Source organism: Chelon labrosus, assembly GCF_963514085.1.
Source record: "Chelon labrosus genome assembly, chromosome: 14".
Taxonomy (NCBI): domain Eukaryota; kingdom Metazoa; phylum Chordata; class Actinopteri; order Mugiliformes; family Mugilidae; genus Chelon; species Chelon labrosus.
Window position 1 is genome coordinate 19,966,284 of NC_140347.1, and position 20,962 is coordinate 19,987,245.

Consider the following 20,962-nt stretch of genomic DNA (forward strand, 5'->3'; position numbering starts at 1 on the left):
GCTTACGCTCTCACTTCGGCCAGTCACACTGACCGAGTGACTCGTTGGCCTGCTGGATGGCTGCCTGCTGTGGCCAATTTGTAGTCGACATTACAAACGCTCGCAGTTAATTGTTGCGATTCTCGGGGAGTGTCTGTCCTCCAGTGAGTCAGCTGCAGGAGCCCAAGTAGCCGAACCACGGAGCGCTGCAAGTTGTAGCTGCATGCACACACACGCATGCAAATGAATGCGCACGCATGCATGCACACTTACTACAGGATATGGCTTATTTGAGGGAATTGCATTGTGCAGGATAAAGGGTGCACTAGCCTCACTATTGCTCTGCTGAATTCCAGTGTATGTAATGTGCTGGATTACGTTTTGCAAAGATGGCACTGTGGTGAATGTGGTGTGGAGATAAACTGCATACATGTTGTAAGTTACACCACGGTAACATCCGTTATGACAATCACGCCAGCGCTGAAGTGTGTGTGTGAGCAGATTTTCAGTCTGAAGGTGGAGGATAAAGAGGTTTTAGCGCGTCTAATCTGGGGGCAGGTTGCAGAAAGCTGCGGGACGACGCTGTATAACCTGGATTAGCACAAGAGACGCGTGCAGAGCTGGAGGAGGAGCCACCGAGGCTGAAATGAGTATCTGTGTACACTAGTGTTTCACGGCGCTGTCAAGCCTCCAGCCAGGGCCAGATGAAAATAAAATGAAACTTCAATTTCTCAGCATAGGAAAATGTTATTTACACTGATCAATGTTTGGGTTGAGCAGTGATGAGCTAATCAGTCGGACACCAGTCATAATTAGAGGAAAGATCTACAGTCTATTGAATAACGATCTCCCTTTACCACCTCACCATACATCCACGTTGCATAATTGCCAAATTTTTGTCGGACTGACTTCATTTTCCAGTTCCAAGTTCTATACATGCTTAGTGACGGGATTTTGGTTCTTCTTCTTCTACCTCGATTTTTGGCAGCTTTGTCGCTAGTCAACCGCCATTAAAAGAGAAGAGGAAGAAGACGTTTTGACGCTACAGGGACGTAGTTTTCGGTTTACGGCAGATTGAAACTTTATTGAGTTATATACAGTTTATTTTTGATAAGGCCGATGACTGTAAGTGGTTTATGTTTTTGAGTGCAGTCAGCAGAGGCTGGAGGTGCTTGGTGATGTGGCGTTGTGGAGTCCGACGGCTCTTGGCAAGAAACGACCTCCTAAAAGCTTTGCGGCTCGCGGCTGGATGAGTCTGGGCTGAAAGTGCTCGTCAGCTCAGCCTCAGCTCGACCTTCACAGGATGAAGAGGTCGTCCACGATGGCTTTTAGCTTCCTTCCCGCTCATCCTCTTCTCGCTTCTTACGGCCTCCACACTATCTAGTTCCAGTCTCAAACCACAGAGCTGGTCTTCTTCACCAATCTGGCCACTGCAGACTGGTAGAACATCCGAAGCAGCTTAGTGCATACATTAGGGGAACTGAGCCTTCTCAGGAAGAACATCCTGCTCTGTCCTCTCCTGCAGAGGGACTCGGTGTTGTCCGACCAGTCCACCATCTCTGCTCCCTACTCCCTGATCGTGACAAGGTTGTGGAGCTGTCTGACAGCAGCTCCTTGGTCTTATGAAGCTGCTTCATGTCATTAATGGCTCAAAAGAGCATATTATTAAGAGAGAATAACTAAAATACTACACTGGGTGATTTAATAGCGTGTTAATAAGCAACTGATAAGTCAGTTAAATGGTCTTCCTGCACATGTTGGTTCTCTTGTCCTGCATGTTGTTTTAGAACATGTTAACATATGTTGTATTTGTCTTATTTGTCTTCAGAATTGTCCAAACACTCTCTAGTCATTATTTTCTTATGACACTTCCTTTTGCTACTGACTGGATCTGGTAGACATTTTACTCGGCAGAGATCACCTTCACTGCAGATACCGAACTCCAGTCGTCTCTTTTTGTTTGTCGATGAATCGTAAGATCTCAATAAACCTGTGGATGATTCAACAGTGAAAGGAGGAATGACCTGCTGTAAATGAGTGTTAAGCAGAGACAAATTATTTGGGAGGGACGGAATCTAAATACGGTATATTGGCTGCACTCAGATGTTCAGGGACCTCAGATGGTCACTGACTGGAACTGCTGCCAAAACCAACATGACACAAAACCCTTTTCCATCTGCTGATGTCTTTAACGACCAACTCCACATAACAGTAGTAGGGAAATGGAACATGCGGGAGGGTTAGGTTATGTTGGAAATTAAGATCTCTGACTCTGTTTGGCTTGTGGGTGGCTCGGTGGTGTTCATATTAAATCGGTGTGGAGCTGAAACGATTAAATGCTTAAAATAAATTCCTCACATTTCAGCTTTTTAGAAATTAGAAAAACTACTGAGAGACAAGGAAATGCACTTTGGACCAATAACAAGTGTTGTGGGCTGTTGTTGCTGCGATGTTTAGTTACATTATTTCTGGGGACTTGCATGTCAGGTGTCACACGGACGCAATAAATCTTACTAATCTTTAGCTGTTAAGTGTTGTGTTTTATATCAAAGTTCTGCTTTAATTGATTTTATTTAAATAAATGTAAATGTAACATGAAGACTGATTCATCATTATCATTAAATCTTGGTAGTAGTCTTAGAAATCCACTGACACTAGAGCTAGAAAATAAATCACTCCAAGTTGACGTCGCTCTTTAACTCTCCCTGTTTCTCTTCTTCTTCTCCTCCTCCCTCTCCTGTCAGATGATGAAGCACGCATGGGGCAGCTACAGGCGCTACGCCTGGGGTTCCAATGAGCTCCGGCCCATCTCCAAGCAAGGCCACTCCAGCAATCTATTTGGTGAGTGAGACTCCACATGGAAAACACACACAGAAACACACACGATTGATCTCTTGTCCCCGCCACCAGCAGCCCTGGCCTTTAGATTAGCAGCCAAATTGGCCGTCAGTTAGAGCCATCCGTCTACACATGCCTCTAAATGTCAGCTTTATCATATATTTAGATTCCGTTTGTGCGCCCTGCCAGCAGACGGTGACTGTACTGTTAATGAGAGCGGTGATGTGGGGGATCTTACTCCGTCTGCGTCTTTTTCGGTGTTTCACACTTGACTAACCTTTGTCTGGAAATATTAATTGTCCTGCCTTTGTGAAATAACACACTAGGGATGTCCCGATCAAGATTTTTGCCCCCTGATCCAATACCAATCTTTTAATATTCAGTATCGGACGCCCAAGTCCCGATCAGATCTGAAACTAACAAATGTCTTCCCTGGATTCAGTCCAGTAAATATTTCTGTCAAAGTTAATGTAGTGTGGAGAAGGTAGCTCGTACCCAGGGTTGGGTCAGATTACTTTGAAATGTAATCCATTACTGACTACAAATTACATGGCAATTTTTGTAATCAGTAACGTAATCAGTTGGATTACCAAAAACATGTAACGTAATCTGATTACTTTTAGATTACTTCAATAAATATGCACCTTAAGTAAAAGACACCGTCACAGAATTGATCAATGAATTCTCTTTTTATTTTTCTCTTTATTATTTCATTACATCTAAGAAAACTTTTTGCTCTCAGTAAAGCATTCCTTTGTGAATGAACTAAAAACTGTATTAACTAAAAACTTTATATTTATTACTAAGGAATTTCTTTACTCTGAACATATCCGTTTTTCAGACCATATCCTCATATCAACCTGTTTAACTCTTTTCTTACATCATATTGAATGTTTACAACTAAAAACATTCCTAAAACATTTTTCTATCTTTTCTCATATTTCACTATATCTAGTGGACAAACGAATGAACTACTTGTCAAATTAATAGTTAGGCTGTCATAAACAAGTTGCATTGTTTGCATGATAAAATGTAATCAGGTAATCCCCAACAATGTAACTGTAATCTGATTACACAATTTTTGTATTGTAATCTGGTCTGATTATAGTTACTTGATTTTTGTAATCTGATTACGTAATCCAGATTACTTGTAATCCATTACTACCCAACCCTGCTCGTACCTTGGCTCCAGAAAACCTGTGTTCTCTGCTCCAAAAAATGTTCTGGTTATCCAACGCTGCCATAAGCTCCCTAACCCTCTCAGGAATATTTTTGTCCTTGATGCTGTCTCCAGGAAACTTTTCTCTTCTTTTATACACAGTGTTCAGTGTTTTGGTGTTTGCTGCCTTTGCCTGAGTATACTCGTCGTCATCTGTTTTTTTTATTTTTGTTTTTTTTTGTGGTCGTGAATCAAGTTGGTAGTATTGAATTACAATCTCCTACTACCACCTCACCATACATCCATATTGCATAGTTTACAAATTTCTGTCTGAATTCATTTTCTAGAGTTAAACTTCCAAACAGCAGACGAGTTCAGTAACGTGGTTTTGGTTTTTCTTCTTCTACTACTTCTTCTTTGATGCTAGCCAATCGCTTCTAAAACATAAAATGTAGAACTCGTCGTCTTCTTCTTCTTTGGCAGCTTTGATGCTAGCCAACCTCCATTAAAACAGAAATAGAAGAGGACAATACTAATAAAACTAGAATAATAGCTTCTTTTTTTTCATTTGAGTCTTCTTGTGTTGTCTTGTCTTCTCATTGTGTCTAGCTGAGACTGTTTGATTTAAGAAAGCCGGACTCGGAAAGTAAACACGAAGCTAAAAGCAGCACTATCACACGACGGCTAGTGGCAGAAGATCAATACGACTTATTAAAACTGTAATACCATGATCGCATTTAATCTGCAGTGTGTTTGACGTCCTTCAAATTGTGAGTTCACTTTTCAAAAGAACTGATATTTTGGGAATTTAACTGATGTCCTTTGAAGTCCAAAATGTTCAGAAACAGACTAAAGTAGGGGTGGACTTGATGTGTCTGCAGGTGTCTTTGTGTCTAACCCAAGTGCACATTATGAATAATTCAGTTTATTTGACTGATTGGAGGAATAGGAGCAGGGATTGGATTTTTAATTTGTTAAGATCTCCTTCTCTCTGCCTTGGCCTAATTAAATTGTCACCACGAACATTTGTTTAGACACCTTTAACTCCAGATGAGGGCTCAGTGTGTAGTTGTTTAGTGCCTTTGGAATCTTTTGATAAGATGAAGTTTTTCTCCCGGTTTGCTGTTTCCCTCCGATATATCAAGGAGCAACCAAGAAAAGCATAATTCATATTCATAACTCTTTGTAATTAAAATAATAAAGTGTGAAATGGATCTGTCAGGCGAGGAAACAGACAAAGACTAATGAAAATGAGTGTTTTAAGTGGAATAGATAAATCATTTTTGGCGGGAGGCTGCTGTAAAAGCTGTACACACATTATCATCCTATAAAGTTGTTATAACCAAGTAACCTCTGCAGTGCCAGTATTCGCTTTCCTTTAAGTTCAGTCATGATCCTCTTGTAGTGAACTCTAAGGACATGACCCACCATAGTCATAGTGAATCTCCCTTAGTAAACTTATCATAATCATAAAGATCATAAAGAACATTTCAAACTTTTACTTAATACTATTCAACAAAAGTTAAGATACTCTATATTCAGTGTATTTTCAGTGTATTCAGTGTACAAGCTCATGTTTAATGACGAAATTCAATCTGCTTTGTGTAAATAGCATCTACTGTTTCATTACTGGAATTTATCATACAAAGATGTAGGAAGAGAGAGGAAAGCTGCTGTGTGAAGACTAATTATTAGAATAGCTTGTTCAACTCTCGATGTTAGTCCTTTTCTGTGTTTCCCTCCCTCTCTCTCTCTCTCTCTCTCTCTCTGTTAATCCCTCATGTCTGAGCTATAGAAAGGTAAATAGGTTTTAGTTGGCTGCTCCAGCAGACCCGCTTCCGTCAGTAAATAAGACAGCCTGCCCCCAGGGCTTCATCACTGCCTTTTCCAGCTCCTATAGAACACGATGTACGACAATAATATTAGCCTGACCCGAAACATTACACAAAGAAGAGGCCACTTTCCATACCTGAGGCTGTTTTCCATGATGTGCACAGTAACCCGGATTGTTGTGGAATCAAAATTAGCCAAGAGATGTGAAAATTAAAATCTTTGCTTCAAATGATCTAATATTTATCCAGGACAACACACACACTCTATTCTCTGTGGAGCTGTTGGCTGCAGATGGGGTGGATCTACTCTGGCGGAGGTTGGAGCTCCTCTGTTGTCTTTCCCTGAAGGAGCAGACCTCCTTGGTGCCAGACTCCAGCTGTGCCGTCAGCTGTTTGCTTTCCAGTTTGCTTGACTGGATATTACACTCACTCTGTGATATATAAATATAGTATAAATATAATATTTGAAGACATACTTTTGTTTATGTGATATTTTCCCACCACTAAATACCACTGATTGTATGTGAAGATGGATGAACCCTCTGTGACGTCATCCATAGGTTTTCTGAATAGCGGTTTTGAATCCCAACGGGAGGGTACTGGCCGTTTCCATCTTGGCAGTGTCTAACTCCTGAGTGAATCCAAAATAAGCAAAGAGATGGAGATTAGTGAGGCGATTAATGGCTAAGGAGATTGCTAGCATCCCTCCAGGGCACCATCCTTTCACTCAAAGCGCCCACCCCCTTAATTATGCAAACGTCCTTCAGGTATAGACGTAATTTAACCCTTTAGAAACCGATGTGTCGCTGTAGGCCTTGTTTGCGCAAACTCACTATGGATTACCGTAATTACATCACTGTTTGTGCAATCGGGAAAAAATACAACGGTTTACAACCAATATGGTGTTATTACATTCATTTGACTTGGCCTCTCCTGGAAGGTTACTACACTCTTATAAGATGCAGCAAATTGTAAATAACTGCCAGACATTAAAAGTCCCAGATATTCTGGAAAGATTGGCTAAAGCACTTAATCACATGACATTTTCTGACCCTTTTATAGCCAAAATAAACTAAAAAGTCCAGGCAGACGGGCTTGGGTGTTAAAGGGTTAAGCAGACGAGTTATTTTTTTTTGCACCAGGCTGTAAACATGTTTATTTCTGCTGTAAATTTGGACATTTTAACATGGAGGTCTATAGGGGATTGACTTGGTTTTGGTCGTTCAAGGGAAATGAAGTTTTTGGCACTCCTGCGTTGGCTTCATTTTCCAGCCCTGGAGATTGCCGCTTGCTAAATACTCAAAGACACTCTGCTAACACACTGACAAACCCTACCAGCATTCATATCATATCATATCATGTCATTCATTCCAGCATTTAGATAGTAAATACTGTAGACACCACATACCTTGATTTACATCATCTTGTGTTGAGTTTGCTCAATTCAGGGTTTCTCCTAGTGGTTCTTCTCTATGGATTTGTCTGACAGTTGATAGTTCATCATAAGTCAGAAAATCTTGAAAAGGAGCCTCAGGTAGTATCTTTAAAACGCTTGTTTGTCCAATAATCGCTCATAAACATCCCTCTATTAGTCCTATACAAAATGCTCATTAAATGATATATCCAAGTGGTAAGGATAGATAAAGAATAAGCAGGATTCTTCCTCGGGGTGAATATTTACCAGAAGCCATTTATCCTCCTAAATTGTTGGCAAACTACCGTGTTTATGTTCTCTACCAACTACTTTGGCTGACGACCAGCCGTGATTTGGGTACGCTCTATCAAACAACATTACTACATTTTTCTTAACCCAAACACTTCAATGAGAAAGAGTCAGAATTAATGAGGATGCAGTCACTTCTAATCCTCTGTGAGCATATAATTAAATAGCCCATGACTTATCTTGTATTTAAATAAAGTATTAGAGGGATAAATGCAGGGCTGTGCAGAAGTTTTGCTAAATAATTTTATGTAGCATGTAGTTTAAGTAGCTAATGTAGGCTAACACTACTTCAGTCTTGGCTTTAAATCAAAATGACATTCAGTAATAGTATCAGATTATAATCGAATTTAAATGAAGGGCTCTGTTGTAATAATAATTGAATTGCTCATTGATTGGGTAACTGGAGGGTCCACTGATTGCAGTTTCATCGTCTAGACGGCGGTTTCATTGTGTTTGCACGTGACACAACTCTTCTGAGTGGACTGATTAATTCAATGAATGTGTCTGTAACGTCTTGATGGAGGACTGCTTTGGTGGCTGAATAACCAACTGTCCTCCTTGTCTTCATCTCTCTCTGGACGGTTTTAAATGAGCATTGTCATATTTTTAAGATCATTTCAGCTAAACTATTGTAATTAAATCATGTGAAATGGACCCGCCGTCGGCTGAGTATCAAGGAACAGATTAATTGAAACAGTGATTAAAGTGCTATGGATATGTCATTTCTGGCTTGGAGTCCAATGCTGGACACATTATCACCTCATAAAGTCCTTACAGGTAACATCTTAGTAAAGGGTTTACACATCCAGTAGAAAAGTGTTTGTAGCCAAATGGCCTCTTAGTATTTGGTTAATCAGTTGATTAATCGTTAATTAATAAATAGAACTTTAAAAAATTGATTCAAACAATCATAAAGATTATAAAGACATTATTTAATTTTTTTTATGAATTTCAAACTTTCACTTTTATGATACTATGCAACAAAAGTTCAAATCCATTTATTTCTAATAAGGAAATTTTCACTATGTCATCCAGGCCATGGTATATCCAAAAAGCGTGAGAAAGGAAACTGGCCTTGTAGAGTTTCTTGAAGATGTTTCGCCACTCAAACAAGTAGCTTTTTCAGTTCTAAGGGGCTAGTGGGGAGGTGAGGTTTAAATGGGAACATCTGTGGTTGTAGCCCATCAGAAAACATGCTAGATTTGTTTCTGTAACAGCCAGAAACTGGCACGACTTGTGTCCATTAACAGCTACAAACTTACTTGTCGTTGAGAAGTGTCCAGTGTTGTTTACAGTTTTTACAGCAGCCTCCAAGCCAAAAGTGATGCATCCATAGCATTTTAATCACTGTTTCCATTAAACTGTTTCTTGACACTCAGCCGACGGATCCATTTCACATGTTTTAATTACAATAGTTTAGCTGAAATGATCTCAAAAATATGACAAAGCTCATTTAAAACCATCCAGAGAGAGCAGATGAAGACAAGGAGGATCGAAGCAATCCTCCATCAAGACAATGAGGGGAACTGAAGAAGGATGAGTGGCGAAACTCAAGAAATTCTACAAGTAAAGTTGCCTTTCTTAAATGCTATTTGGATGTTTCGGTTTACTATATTCATTAATAGTCATTAATAGTCAAGAAATATCGATTTAAATCACTTTTTCTGCTTTTAATTGGAAATGCACCCATAACAGTTCTGATCGGATTGATTAATTCAAGAAATATGTATCCAGTGTCTTAATAGAGCTTTCTCTAGATCCTTTTTTTAAATTATTTTTTCAATGATTATAAAACGACAATGTGGGTGTTTGGAAACCAATACCTTCAAAAATAGACTGCAGACCCTTTCACCTCCCGTCAATTCTAAAATTAAATCCAGCTAGAAGCGATCATGCCGTCCATCTCTCCTGTTGTTTCCTCCCTGTCGCTCCATCTTTTATCACTCCAGTCAGCTGTCTGGAACGAGCGTATTGTGGTTGTGACTCACCCACAAGAACAAACACATCTCTGTTTCCAAACTCAGAGGTGTCCCAGTCCTGCTGTGACTTTCTAGTTTGCTAACAGGTACAGCCAGTACCACCGTGCTATTGGGGCTGCAATAAGAAGCCACAAACTCCTGATTATAGATGCTAGAGATGGGGCTAGTTGATAGTTGCTAAAATGCCACATTGAGCTTTGAGGAATACTTCCTCCTTCCACAGCTGTTGTGTAGCTCTCCTTATGACCTCCAATCAGTCCAATCATTGAGGGCTATTTCCACCCAGATGTCGATGACCAGAATACGTAAAGCGTCCTCAGGAAGCCTGATCATTATGTTGTTAAGTTTTTCTGGATCATTTGGTGCTCATTTGTATCTGGACTATCTCTCCTGTTAGACGTTATAGACTTTAATTTAATCTCTTCCCCATTATAAACCAATTAAAAAGGTGAAGTTCGTACCAGGACATGAGCTCAGTGTTCCTGTACGACCCCAAGTCTGATAGAGTCCGATACCTTGTGTAATCATGGTATTTGGTAAAAATCCTTTTGCGTGGTAGTGGAGTGTAATGTCGTTGGAGGGTAGCCTCTTATCAGGCTGTATTTAAAAAAGAAAAGAAGGAAAAATAGAAGCAACACCTTAAAACGTGTCTGCTGTCTAAATTTTGGCGTGTTCAGCAGTCGCTCCAGTCAGGATGTTTGCTCTGTTTCCTGTCTGTGTGGTTTCGTCTCTTTAATTGACACTGTTGACAAGAGCCAAACAAGCTAAAGGTCGAAGCGCAGTTTCACCTCGGCTTGCCTCTCATTTTAGCCGAGGGCCACGACGAAGAGGCACTCGTGTGTTCAACCAGCCAAATAAAATAAAAATAAACCGCCTCCAATCCCTGTGTGTGTCTCTGTTAGTGTGTGTGCTGTTTTTTTTTTGGTCTAAAATGACGACGCATGGCTAAGCAACGGCACATTTAAGGTCAGCACTACTGATGTCTCCTGTTACAGCAAAAGAGAAAAAGGCAGATTTATTCTCTTTTAGGTCGTTTGCCATCCAGCCCTGTGTGACCTGGGCCGGGCTGTGAGAGCTGTGTGTGTGCGTCTGAGAAGTCGGATGCCATCTGTCTTGTTGGTTTAAGCTCTGGGCTGTTTCAGAGGACGAATCAGAAAAAAACTCTAATGTCTGAGTGTGCGAAAAATTCAACATGAAGTCCAACGAATGGAGCGTAACTTGGTGGCTTTGCTAGAACAGCACATGAGTGAATCACAAGACAGCGGATTACACATGCAGATTAATATAAAAAGAGTCAATAATATTCAACTATTGGATCAGGGGTGGCTCTTGTAAAAGCTGTTATGCTAATTATTTTAACATGGTGGGAAAAAAAAGAATATTGCTCTTTGATATTGGCACTAAAATGATTGTCTTGTTAATATAGCCCTACCCCTGTTCAGGCCTCGTATTAACATGAATCCTCAGTGATTGGATCACAAATAGTCACCTGTGTTCACACCTGGCATTAAAAGAGGTCTTCACTTAATAGGCGGTTTAGGCTTCTGCGTCATTTTGTCCAGACCCTACACAGACCCTTGCACCGTAGCCTGACGTGCACCTCTCCAGAAATGTAACTGCGTGCCGCGGCGACGCAGACCTCAAGTGATTGTTCCGCTTGGTAGTAGCATTTCCACTGCTTGGTAGTATTTCTGGCTGCTTCTCCATCTCTGCAATTTTCAAATTGATTGTTTTGGACTACCGTATTTTTCGGACTATAAGTCGCACTTTTTTTCATGGTTTGGCTGGCCCTGCGACTTATACTCAGGTGCGACTTATATATTAAAATATATAATTTCACGTGTTCGTTATTTTCATACTGACAGCCGCGAGAGGGCACTCTACGCTTGTGTGCCAGTATCTGCTACTTCTTTTACTCCTGCGTAATAGCAGCGGTGCGCCGTCTACCTCCGAAGTTCGCGGAGTTGCTTAGAAGTGACACAGAGGACGAAGAATTCAATGGATTTAGTGATTTGGAGTGAGATCGAGAGTTTGGTAAACTTGTTATGTTATGTTGTTTATGCTATAGTTATCTGAATAGCTGTTAACATACCAGACACCTATTCAGCCCGTTGTTCTATTGTTAGTACTATAACTTGCCTTTCAAGATGAAATGTGTTCTTGGTCTCCGATTTTATCAAATAAATTTCCCCCAAAAATGCGACTTATAGTCCAGTGCGACTTATATATGTTTTTTTCTTCTTCATTATGCATTTTTTAGCTGGTGCGACTTATACTCCGGAGCGACTTATAGTCCGGAAAATACGGTAATAAAGATGGAACACAGGAACAGGAAAGGTTAACTGAGGAGGTTCGAAGATATTTGTATGACTCGTCTTCAGTGAAATTTCAGCAAACGTTTCAGTCGCCATTGTTGAAAGTGAAGCAGGAAGTAGAAACAAAAATTTACCCGACTGGCAAAAAAGGCAGCGGCAATTATTGTTTGGGTGGAGTTTTTGCAGAGCGAGCCAGACTGATGAGCACATACGTATAAATGGCTCGCACTGTCGTATGTAGGTTACAGCGTCCATGTCCTGCGGTACCTTAAATGACCCTTGAACCACCACTTGAGATCCGATCAAGAGATCAGCATTCAAATAAACTGTTGTATCAAAACAATGGATCACCATTGAGTAGGTAGGTAAATCTCATGTTGTGTGTCCGTCTCGATGTGGGGACATGATTCAAGTTATGGAACTTAATGAGCTGTGAAGTGTCTCCAACTCAACTTGAAGCAGTTAATATTTAAAGTTATTTGCAAGACAAAGCTCAGCAGTGAAAGACAATGTTGAGAAAGTGCAACTACACATGCAGGTTTGTTTTTAAGAGGGGACTTATACCCGGACTACTCCTATTCAATAATTTGTTAACTCTCATTTAGATTTATTTATTTATTATCTAAGTCAGCTAACAGCTACAAGGACAAACTCTTTTAAAAGAGTTTCATTACTAATGAATGAAGACATCAGATATTTTATTTCTTGGATGAATGAGTCAAACTCAGTTCATGCAGGAGGACATCAGTTGAGCAGATGGTCCATCATTGTCGTCAGGACACACACTGTGTGTTCCTAATACTAAAACAATGGGACCTCCAAATGGGGTCTGGGTGATCTGATCTCACGTGCATCCTGGGTGCATCTTGGCTGTGTTCACACCCACTTAAAGCTGACCACAATAGTACCAGGTCTTAACATGACTATAATGTACTCCAGTCAACCAGTAGTTATACACACATAGATACACATAGATTTCTGATTCATGCAGGTGGAGCCATTCAGCCTCTCAGAGAGGACTTTCATCTCTTTGTTACAAAGGGGTTAGATAATTCACATGGTGCTTTGAGAGCCTCTTAAGCCTTTGGTTATTTGCTGGACAGCTGGATGGCTCCATAGCTACAGGCAGTGTGAAGAAGTAAAAGGCTTCTATGTGTGTGTGGGTGTGTGTGTCTTCTCCTGAGACACACAAGTGTTGCAGTGGAGGTTATCAGCTTGGCCCTGCCTGCAGTGCTTTAGAGGGCCACTGGATGAATGACAGGCTTTTGCCATAGATGCTGCCAGAGTTCTGTGATGGTCGCTTTTCTTTATGTTGTTTTTCCTCTCCCTGTCTCCTGTGGCCTTTCCTCCATGTCAGACCTCTCAATGGTTTTCCTGCCCCCTGTCCCTTGGAGTGATGCTGCAGCTCCTCGTACCTATGTGACAGTAGGAATAAAGCAGAACTAAACCTCATCCCTCTAATGTCAGGTTTATGTTGCATTGTAATAAACAATTGTAATCACTATTCTTTCTACTACAAGTATTCTTTAGTCTTTGCTATTGCTCTGGCTGATGTGCTGAACAGTATATTTTCCTATATTTTTCTGAGGACGCAGAGTGAGATCGAGCAGATATTTGACTGCTAAGCTCTCTGCCAGCAACTAATTTGGGTTGTTGGTTTAAATCCAGCACAGATGTCTGCCTAACCATGGTCTAATATATATACCATTAGACGTCCCCCAGCTGGCGTTTCGCCTGCTTGCTTATGCTTTGTCCTTGATTTTAACATGCCCTTTATGTACAGCAGAGATGAGTCCAACTAATATAACTAATTTAATATCTAATCCATCTTAATATCTACTTGGCTGCTTTGTGCCTCTCATTTTCTGCTCTTTGCGGACGAACAAGGGCATGTTCCGTCTCTGTGGGTAAAGTTTGCATTTCTCTTTAGCCAGAGTAAAGTCTCGCGTCATCATTTTATGTGTTTTGGAGATGGGAAAATAAATATTTCAGCTAACTGCTTTATCTTACCTGCACTCCTGCACTTATCGCATTATTTGTAATATTTTAGGTTTTATGTTTGCGTCCTTGTTGAGCAGTTTTTGTCGAGTCATTGCAGTAGATTTGGGGACAAAACTATATAAAACTATATTTCAATAAAAAGAAAATAAAAAACAATAGTAATTTTGTGATGGGTCTTTTTAACCGTATCCACTTTAGCTGGAGGAATTTGTGAGTCCTTGCGGGAAAAGTCATAATCCACAAGTAATCATAGTAAACTGGAGAGAGGCTGAAGATGCAACACAACACACGTCCAATCATTTCTGATTATACCCGGGTGTCGGTGTGTTGGCGGCTAGTGAATGAGGTGTGTGAACATGTCACCTGTGTTTTCTGCAGCCATCAGATTGCCTCCTCAGTAACAACCCAATCATTGTGTCATCCCACATTTGAGTCTGTCCCCAGCCTCAGAGCCCTGCGCTGTCACCAGCAGGGCTAAAAATATTATCGTCCACCAGTCAAGAAGGCTAATGTTTTTGGTGTCTTTCTATTTCCAGACAAGTCATTTAGTTGGTTATATAATTTGACATTGAGTCCTGTGCTGCAGCCTCAGCTCCCACACAATACTGTGTGTCTGTATCTGAATCACATATTCAATCTCTATAATTGAAATGGATGGCGTAATTCTGCTGTGGCCTTCCCTCAGGTTTTCGTGGTTTGTGTGTGTGTGTGTGTGTGTGTGAGGAGGAGGAGGGCCGAGTTGTATTTGGTTGTGTCTGAAACGATGTAAATCATCCTCTGCACAGAGGTGGGTGGGACACCGATAAGGGAGCTCTGCTGCAGTGAAACGGTGGTATCCATCACATGAATACACCCGGGCACACACCTTGCAGCCCTTCGTTGTCATCGCTTGAGCTTTTGTTGTTGAACCTTGAGCTGGCAACCACATTAATTAATCACACACACTGCACATTGAACAACAACTCTTCTTGTCTGGGCTTTGAATCCTCCCCAAGGCCTACACAACGCTCTGCGGCAGTATCAACATCACTATTCAAAAGTTTGGACGCCAAACCGGCATCAAAGGCTTACCGGCAACGAAGGACACATTATTCAGAAGTTTCTATGCCAAACCAATATGAAAGACATACCACCAACTAAGTAATCAAATAACTACCAGCAACGAAGGGCACATTATTCAGAAGTTCCTACACCAAACCAACATCAAAGAACTACCAGCAACTAAGGCACACTATTCAAAAGTTCCCTACGCCAAAACAACTTTAAAGGAATATCGGCAACGAAAGCACATTATTCAAAAGTTCAGACGGCCAGTAGACATTGCAGAACTACCAGCAACCAAGATTCACTATTCCAGTGGTTCCCAAACTTTTTCTGCTGGGACCCCCTTTGGTACATGAGAAAATCTTCACGACCCCCCCCCCCCCAAAAAAAAAATAAGTCAGACTCCGTTGTAGTTTATTTCACACATTGTAATAAATACAAACATCAGCCTTTTTTGAACAAATAAAAGTAAACTTTACTGACCTGTCCATCTCATCGCTCCCATCCCGAGCCCACAAAAATACTCCCGTCATATCCCGATCACGTAACTGCCCCCCCAAAGAAATCCTGTCCCGCAAAATCCCGAGAGAAAGACTCCTAAATCCCGTCTCGCTCCCTATGTTGTTGTCTAAAGTTGGGCACACTCACCGCATTGCAGCGTCATTTTTTTAATTTAATCTCTGGCTCCGTCCTCCGTCCCGGTCCCGCCCGCTCCCGTTAATTATTTGCTCTGTCTCGTCCCTATCACGTTACCAACAGTGAAAATGACACCCGTGGGAATACCGTGACTCGCGGGTGTCCTGAAAAATTGTCACCCTCTAATTCGATCCGCGCCCTGCGCCCACCCCTGCAATGGCTCTGCGACCCCCCCCTAGGGGGCGCGCCGCCCACTTTGGGAACCACTGCACTATTCACAGCAGTAAAGAAATGCCAGCAACAAATGCACAGCATCCAAAAGTTCCTAGACCAATCCGACATTAAAGAACTACCAGCAACAAAGGCACACTATTCAAAAGTTCCTACACCAAACCAACTGTCAGCTCGCTGTGTCGTGGCCTTTACTTCAAACCCCTGCCTTCCGCATCAGCATCAGATTTGCAGCACACGCACAGAAGTGATGCGTGGTAATGCCTTTCACTATAACCTTGACAAAAAGTGTTGACGCTTGACTATCTGGCAGCCGAAGCCAAGAGGTTAATACACTTTGGGATGTGTATGTGTGCGTTTGTGCGTGTCTCTGCTTTCTGCCTACGATAACACGATTAGCCAGAGGCTTAGCCATCACTTTTCCTCACCTCCCCTCGGTGACCCGTTAGAAAACTCAGCATAGCCCGGATGTTGAGATGGTAGCAGGGGCTAAACGGGATCACCAGCAGGGCCCGGAGTGTTGAGATCTGGATCAAATTGTAGGATTAAGGATTAGACCTGGAGTTTGCATTAGGATATGGAACACATTGGGACACTTTTTTTTGTATTTTGTATTTCTTTCTGGACAAAGGCTGTAAGCCAAGGAGTAAAATTCAGGGAAGTATTTTTTTCAGGTGACAGTCGACCCTTTTTTTTTTTTTTGGTGACACTTTGGCTGCTGTCAGTCTTCTAAAGGCTGAGGCAGCTATTTTTGAGGTAAAGCTGCTGAGTCAGTGTGTAATTCCAACGTTCATTTATCTCTACTAGTAAAGACTGAAGTGGGGGTTGTGTTTGCAGCTTTTCCTGTTTCCTTTTGGCTGCTTGTTCCTGTGTTCGACAGAATAATATCTCATACAGTTAATGATTAGATTCAATATCAATTAATTTAGGAAAAATTCAGTTTCAAATTTTTTTACTTAAAAACTAAAACAAATGTTGACATTAATTCCAGACAGTTGTGGTATTTCCACAATGTCTGACCTCTAGTTGCACATCTTTCACATGGCTTTGCTTTTTTGCAGCTCTTCCTTGTTATATTTTTAAAATCCAATCAGCTTTCATTCCCGACTGTAGTCTTGCAAGATTCGTCACATTCAACCTGTCTCGTGAGATTTCTAACGAGGGGTTACAGGAAATGGCATGTATTTAAAAATCAATACATTTTTATTTTTATTTTTTTTTATATCAAGGTCGACTTGGAAAATCCATTTCTTTGATACTTTGTGTAGATGAATAAGCGCGCTGCTACAGATAACAGAATATGACGTAAAGCCTGCTGTAGGCTGAGGTGTACCGTTTGTCCTTTGCAGATGATTAAAAATGCCACAAATTGTGACTCAAACATGATGGATTGTAGATAATTTTTTACTGTAGAGGTTTGTAATTCACACCTTCATCGTCACAAATCTTGAAGAAAGGCAGCTGGCGTTTTATTACTCATCTAAGAACAGTTTCAGTTGTAAATGACTGGTGGGAAGTTTAGGTTTCATTTGGCACATCTGTGGGTGGCGCACACCTGAAACTCACATGACTACGGGCTGTTAACAACCTTTATCGTGACTTTCCTCCTGCTGCCATGTTCAGTCAGTCATTCTCGGTAACAGCTGTGCGGCCGCGGTAACATATGTTTGTGCGCATATCACTGGTTTCATGTCTTTGCAGATGCCTGTAGCATTAGACGAGTGAGTGAGAGATGTGAAAAAGGATTTGTCTGTGTATTTTACCGACTTTGAATCGAATCTCATCCCGTCTCATACAGCGAAGGTAGAAAAGTCAGTAAATAGAAGAGACACTGAGTGGAAAAAGAGGACTAAGGTGGATTAATTCATCCACCAGTCACGCACAGTGAGCGCTCAGAGTTTTCAAATGCAGTTTCAAAGGGAAGTGCTGCTTGACACAAGGCAGCAGAAAGCTCCAGGGTAAAGGGCGCCGCAGATTGAGTCATTCTCGATATGACCTGTAGTTGCAGAGCTGACTGTACTGTGGGAGAGAGGACGTTTGCGTCTCATGCCCTGCTGTGTGATAATCACCCAGGCCGGTTTGAACACAACACACGGCTCTGAATGACAGTGAAAGGGAGACGTGAAAGCCTCACCGAGGAGCTCGGTGTGACCCATGGCTGGAGGGCACAGCTGACTGTTGAGGTCACGCTTTGTGTTCACAGCGTGTCCGTGATGTAATGCACATGACATTTACCCCGTTCACGGCTTCTTGTTCCAAAAGCAAAGAATCACATGCCACATATCTGAATAGTCACTGACCTTATTCACTAAAAATACAATTTATTTCAAGTGGCGACTGAATAAAGGATGAAAAGCTTCTCATAAGTGCACTGAGTGCTTTCTAATTGTTATACTTGGTGCATGACCTAATAAAAGCTTTGGCAATAAGTGGAGGTGGTTTGTAACGAGGCCTGGGTATCACTACTGATTTCCTGAATCAATCCGATTCTGATTTTCAGAGTCCAGATATGATATCGATCCAGTATGAATTGATTTTGAGATATTTCAGTTTCAAAACAGTTTTACTTAAAACTAATGTCACTAATTCCAGAGATTTGTGGTATTTCCACATCGTTGTAGTTTAACATCATGCATATGGCTTTGCTTTTGTGCAGCTCTTCTCTGTCGTCATACTTTTAAAATCCAATAAGCTTTCAGTCCTGACGTAGATTTGGTCAACTTTTAGAGCTCCCTCACATGTGGACTAATCTTGTTTTTAAAATTTTTTTATTAATTAGTCTATGACCTTTGACCATGTCTAGATCGATTTGAATGGGATGTTTTTTGTTTTTGTTTTTTCTTTAACCCTGCCCTAGTTAAAACTTTGTTGAGCTGAAGCAGGGTAATAGGCACTCCAGTTTGATTTCATTTTGGGACGTGTTTCATACGATACAGAGAAAAGAATACCTCTGCATGTAACTGGATAGTCCTTCAACCAATCAGAGCCGTTTTGTTTGCTCTGACTCCCCCGCCCACCAACATTTTGTGTAACTAGAGTTATACTGTATACCACAATGACTGATCTTTTTGATTTCATGTTATTTTGCCTAGAGCAACCACAGCTGTCACAGTTTCCAACATCTGTGTCAAAAGATATTAAGAATCTTTTACGTACTCCTCAAACATCCTTGTTGGAGCGTTATTTTCCTTTTATTTCAGGTGTTCTGTGATTGTCTTTGGCATTGAGCTTCAAAAGCAGCACTACAAATGAAATAGAAACGTAAACAAATGTCTCAGAAAAAAAACAACAACTCAACTAGTTTGTACAAAATGTTGCACTTACAGAAACCGATGCAGAAGGATAAAGCCAATGTTTTTGTTTTATCCCAACACACACACACACATACAGTTACATTCAAATGCACTATGTACGCTGCACTGAAGACTGACAACTACGTAACTAAACAGAATTATATTTGCATTCTGACCTCTGTCAAATCCAACAGTGATGCCTGTGCGTCAGGAAGAATAACATCACATTTGTCAGCCTCTCTCAGTTCGTCATCCATGCAAACACTCACCACCTGACAGCGTGAAGTGAAGGTTATTTAGTTCTGAACAACCAAACATCATCATGCATCGCTCTCTTGTCTAACAGCCATACACACTAGTAGTGTACGAAGTTGAGATGCAGTTGCTGAGCAGTGATTCACATAAAAACAGTTCCGCTACTTAGAAATCGTGTTATTACCACTAAATTACACATGAATTCTTCTTCTTTGTGCAGTCTGTGCCTTTGTGTGCTGGGCTGCTTTCTTCACCTATTTTCTATTTGAGGTAACAACTCAGAGGAAAGAAATGAAAAGAGAGGTGGGGGACACAAACAAAAGAAGGAAAACGAGGTGAAAGCATCTTGAAGGGAAGTAATAAATGAAGAAGAAAAGCTTGATGGATACCTCATTAGAAGACAAGTGAATGTTGGAATAAGAACCAGTAGATGGATCGTGTTTCACAGGAATAGAAGGATACCGTTGGTTAATGACTTTTGGACCATTTTTCTGCCATCCCTCTCCCATCTATTCTTATTCTCTGTCTCGGAACAGAAAGGTAATGATTCATGTCGTCTGAGGACCCCAGCTCTCTCATTTTTCATCATTCCCTCCTCCTCCTCTCTTGTTCTTCTTTATAGGTTATGTCAAAAACGGGTAATATTATCCTGTTGTAGATTTCTAGCAGTGTTTGACAGCATCAGCAGGGCTGAGCAGCAGGTTTGTCTTTCTTAAATCCCACAGGACACAAAGATCTCTGAGCTATCTTTCAGAGATAGATAGATTTGAAAACTGAGTTGTGTTGATGACGGTCTTTAAAGGAGTTCCCCACCATTTCCACACATCAAAGTTGGTCTACAGGTCTGTGAGTACTGCTGCATATGTGAAAAAAAGGTGTTTGTGTGTCTGGATGAAGCTATGGAAAGTGTGATTAATTAATTTTCTCTAGGCAGCATCGGCTGGTTTGAGAACTTTCCCGTCTTCTTACAGTTGCTATTAAAAAGGAAGCAAAGTCCCAAAATGTGCAGTTCCTCTAATGTCCACTTGAGGCTGGCTCCAAAAATGAGTCAGTCCTCATTTAACGACATAAATAAAGTTGGTATAATAAACACCATTATTGCTATTTTCTCTGTCCGTGGCAAGTGTACACGGCTACATTTTTATAGAACTAGCCCATTAAAATGTATCTTGGAAGCCAGCCTATCCCATCCCACAAAATGTTAGTGGGTGAAATTTGATCTCGAGCCACTGGCAAAGATCTGCCGGGCCAGTCAGATTGATTTATGTGGCGATGGACAGATGAGTAACAACGACGTGGTCATACATCTGTTCGTCGTTAAGTTGATTTTGAGAAGTAAATTGTTGCCACCGAAGAAGCGAGTAGTTAAGATTCTGCTATCGTGTCTGCGGTTAAAGATTTTGACTTTTGAAATAACTTCTCCTTGGCTTTTAACACCTAGTAGGAAGTTGACTTCATTTATTTTATTTTAAGGATTTTACTGTGTGTTATCTGTTATCTCTTTTATCTCATTGGCTTTATTTTTGTTTTACCATACTTAACCTTTATTGTATTTTACTGTGAAGCACTTTGGAAACCTTGTGTTTGTTTAAATTGTGCTATATAAATAAAATTGGATTGGATTGGATTGGATTTAAAGACGAACCGCTAACAGAAATTAAGGCATTTATCAATCAC

At 40.9% G+C, this 20,962-nt stretch overlaps 1 protein-coding gene across 1 annotated transcript in view; it reads left to right on the forward strand.

Annotated features, from left to right (window-relative positions):
- The window catches only part of man1a1 (mannosidase, alpha, class 1A, member 1), a 131,060-nt gene that overhangs the window by 31,230 nt on the left and 78,868 nt on the right, over window positions 1-20,962 (forward strand). Inside the window, exon 2 of the mRNA XM_084560628.1 lies at window positions 2,724-2,820. Within this exon, the coding sequence (XP_084416754.1) occupies window positions 2,724-2,820 (97 nt within the window). The remainder of the gene's footprint in view (window positions 1-2,723; window positions 2,821-20,962) is intronic.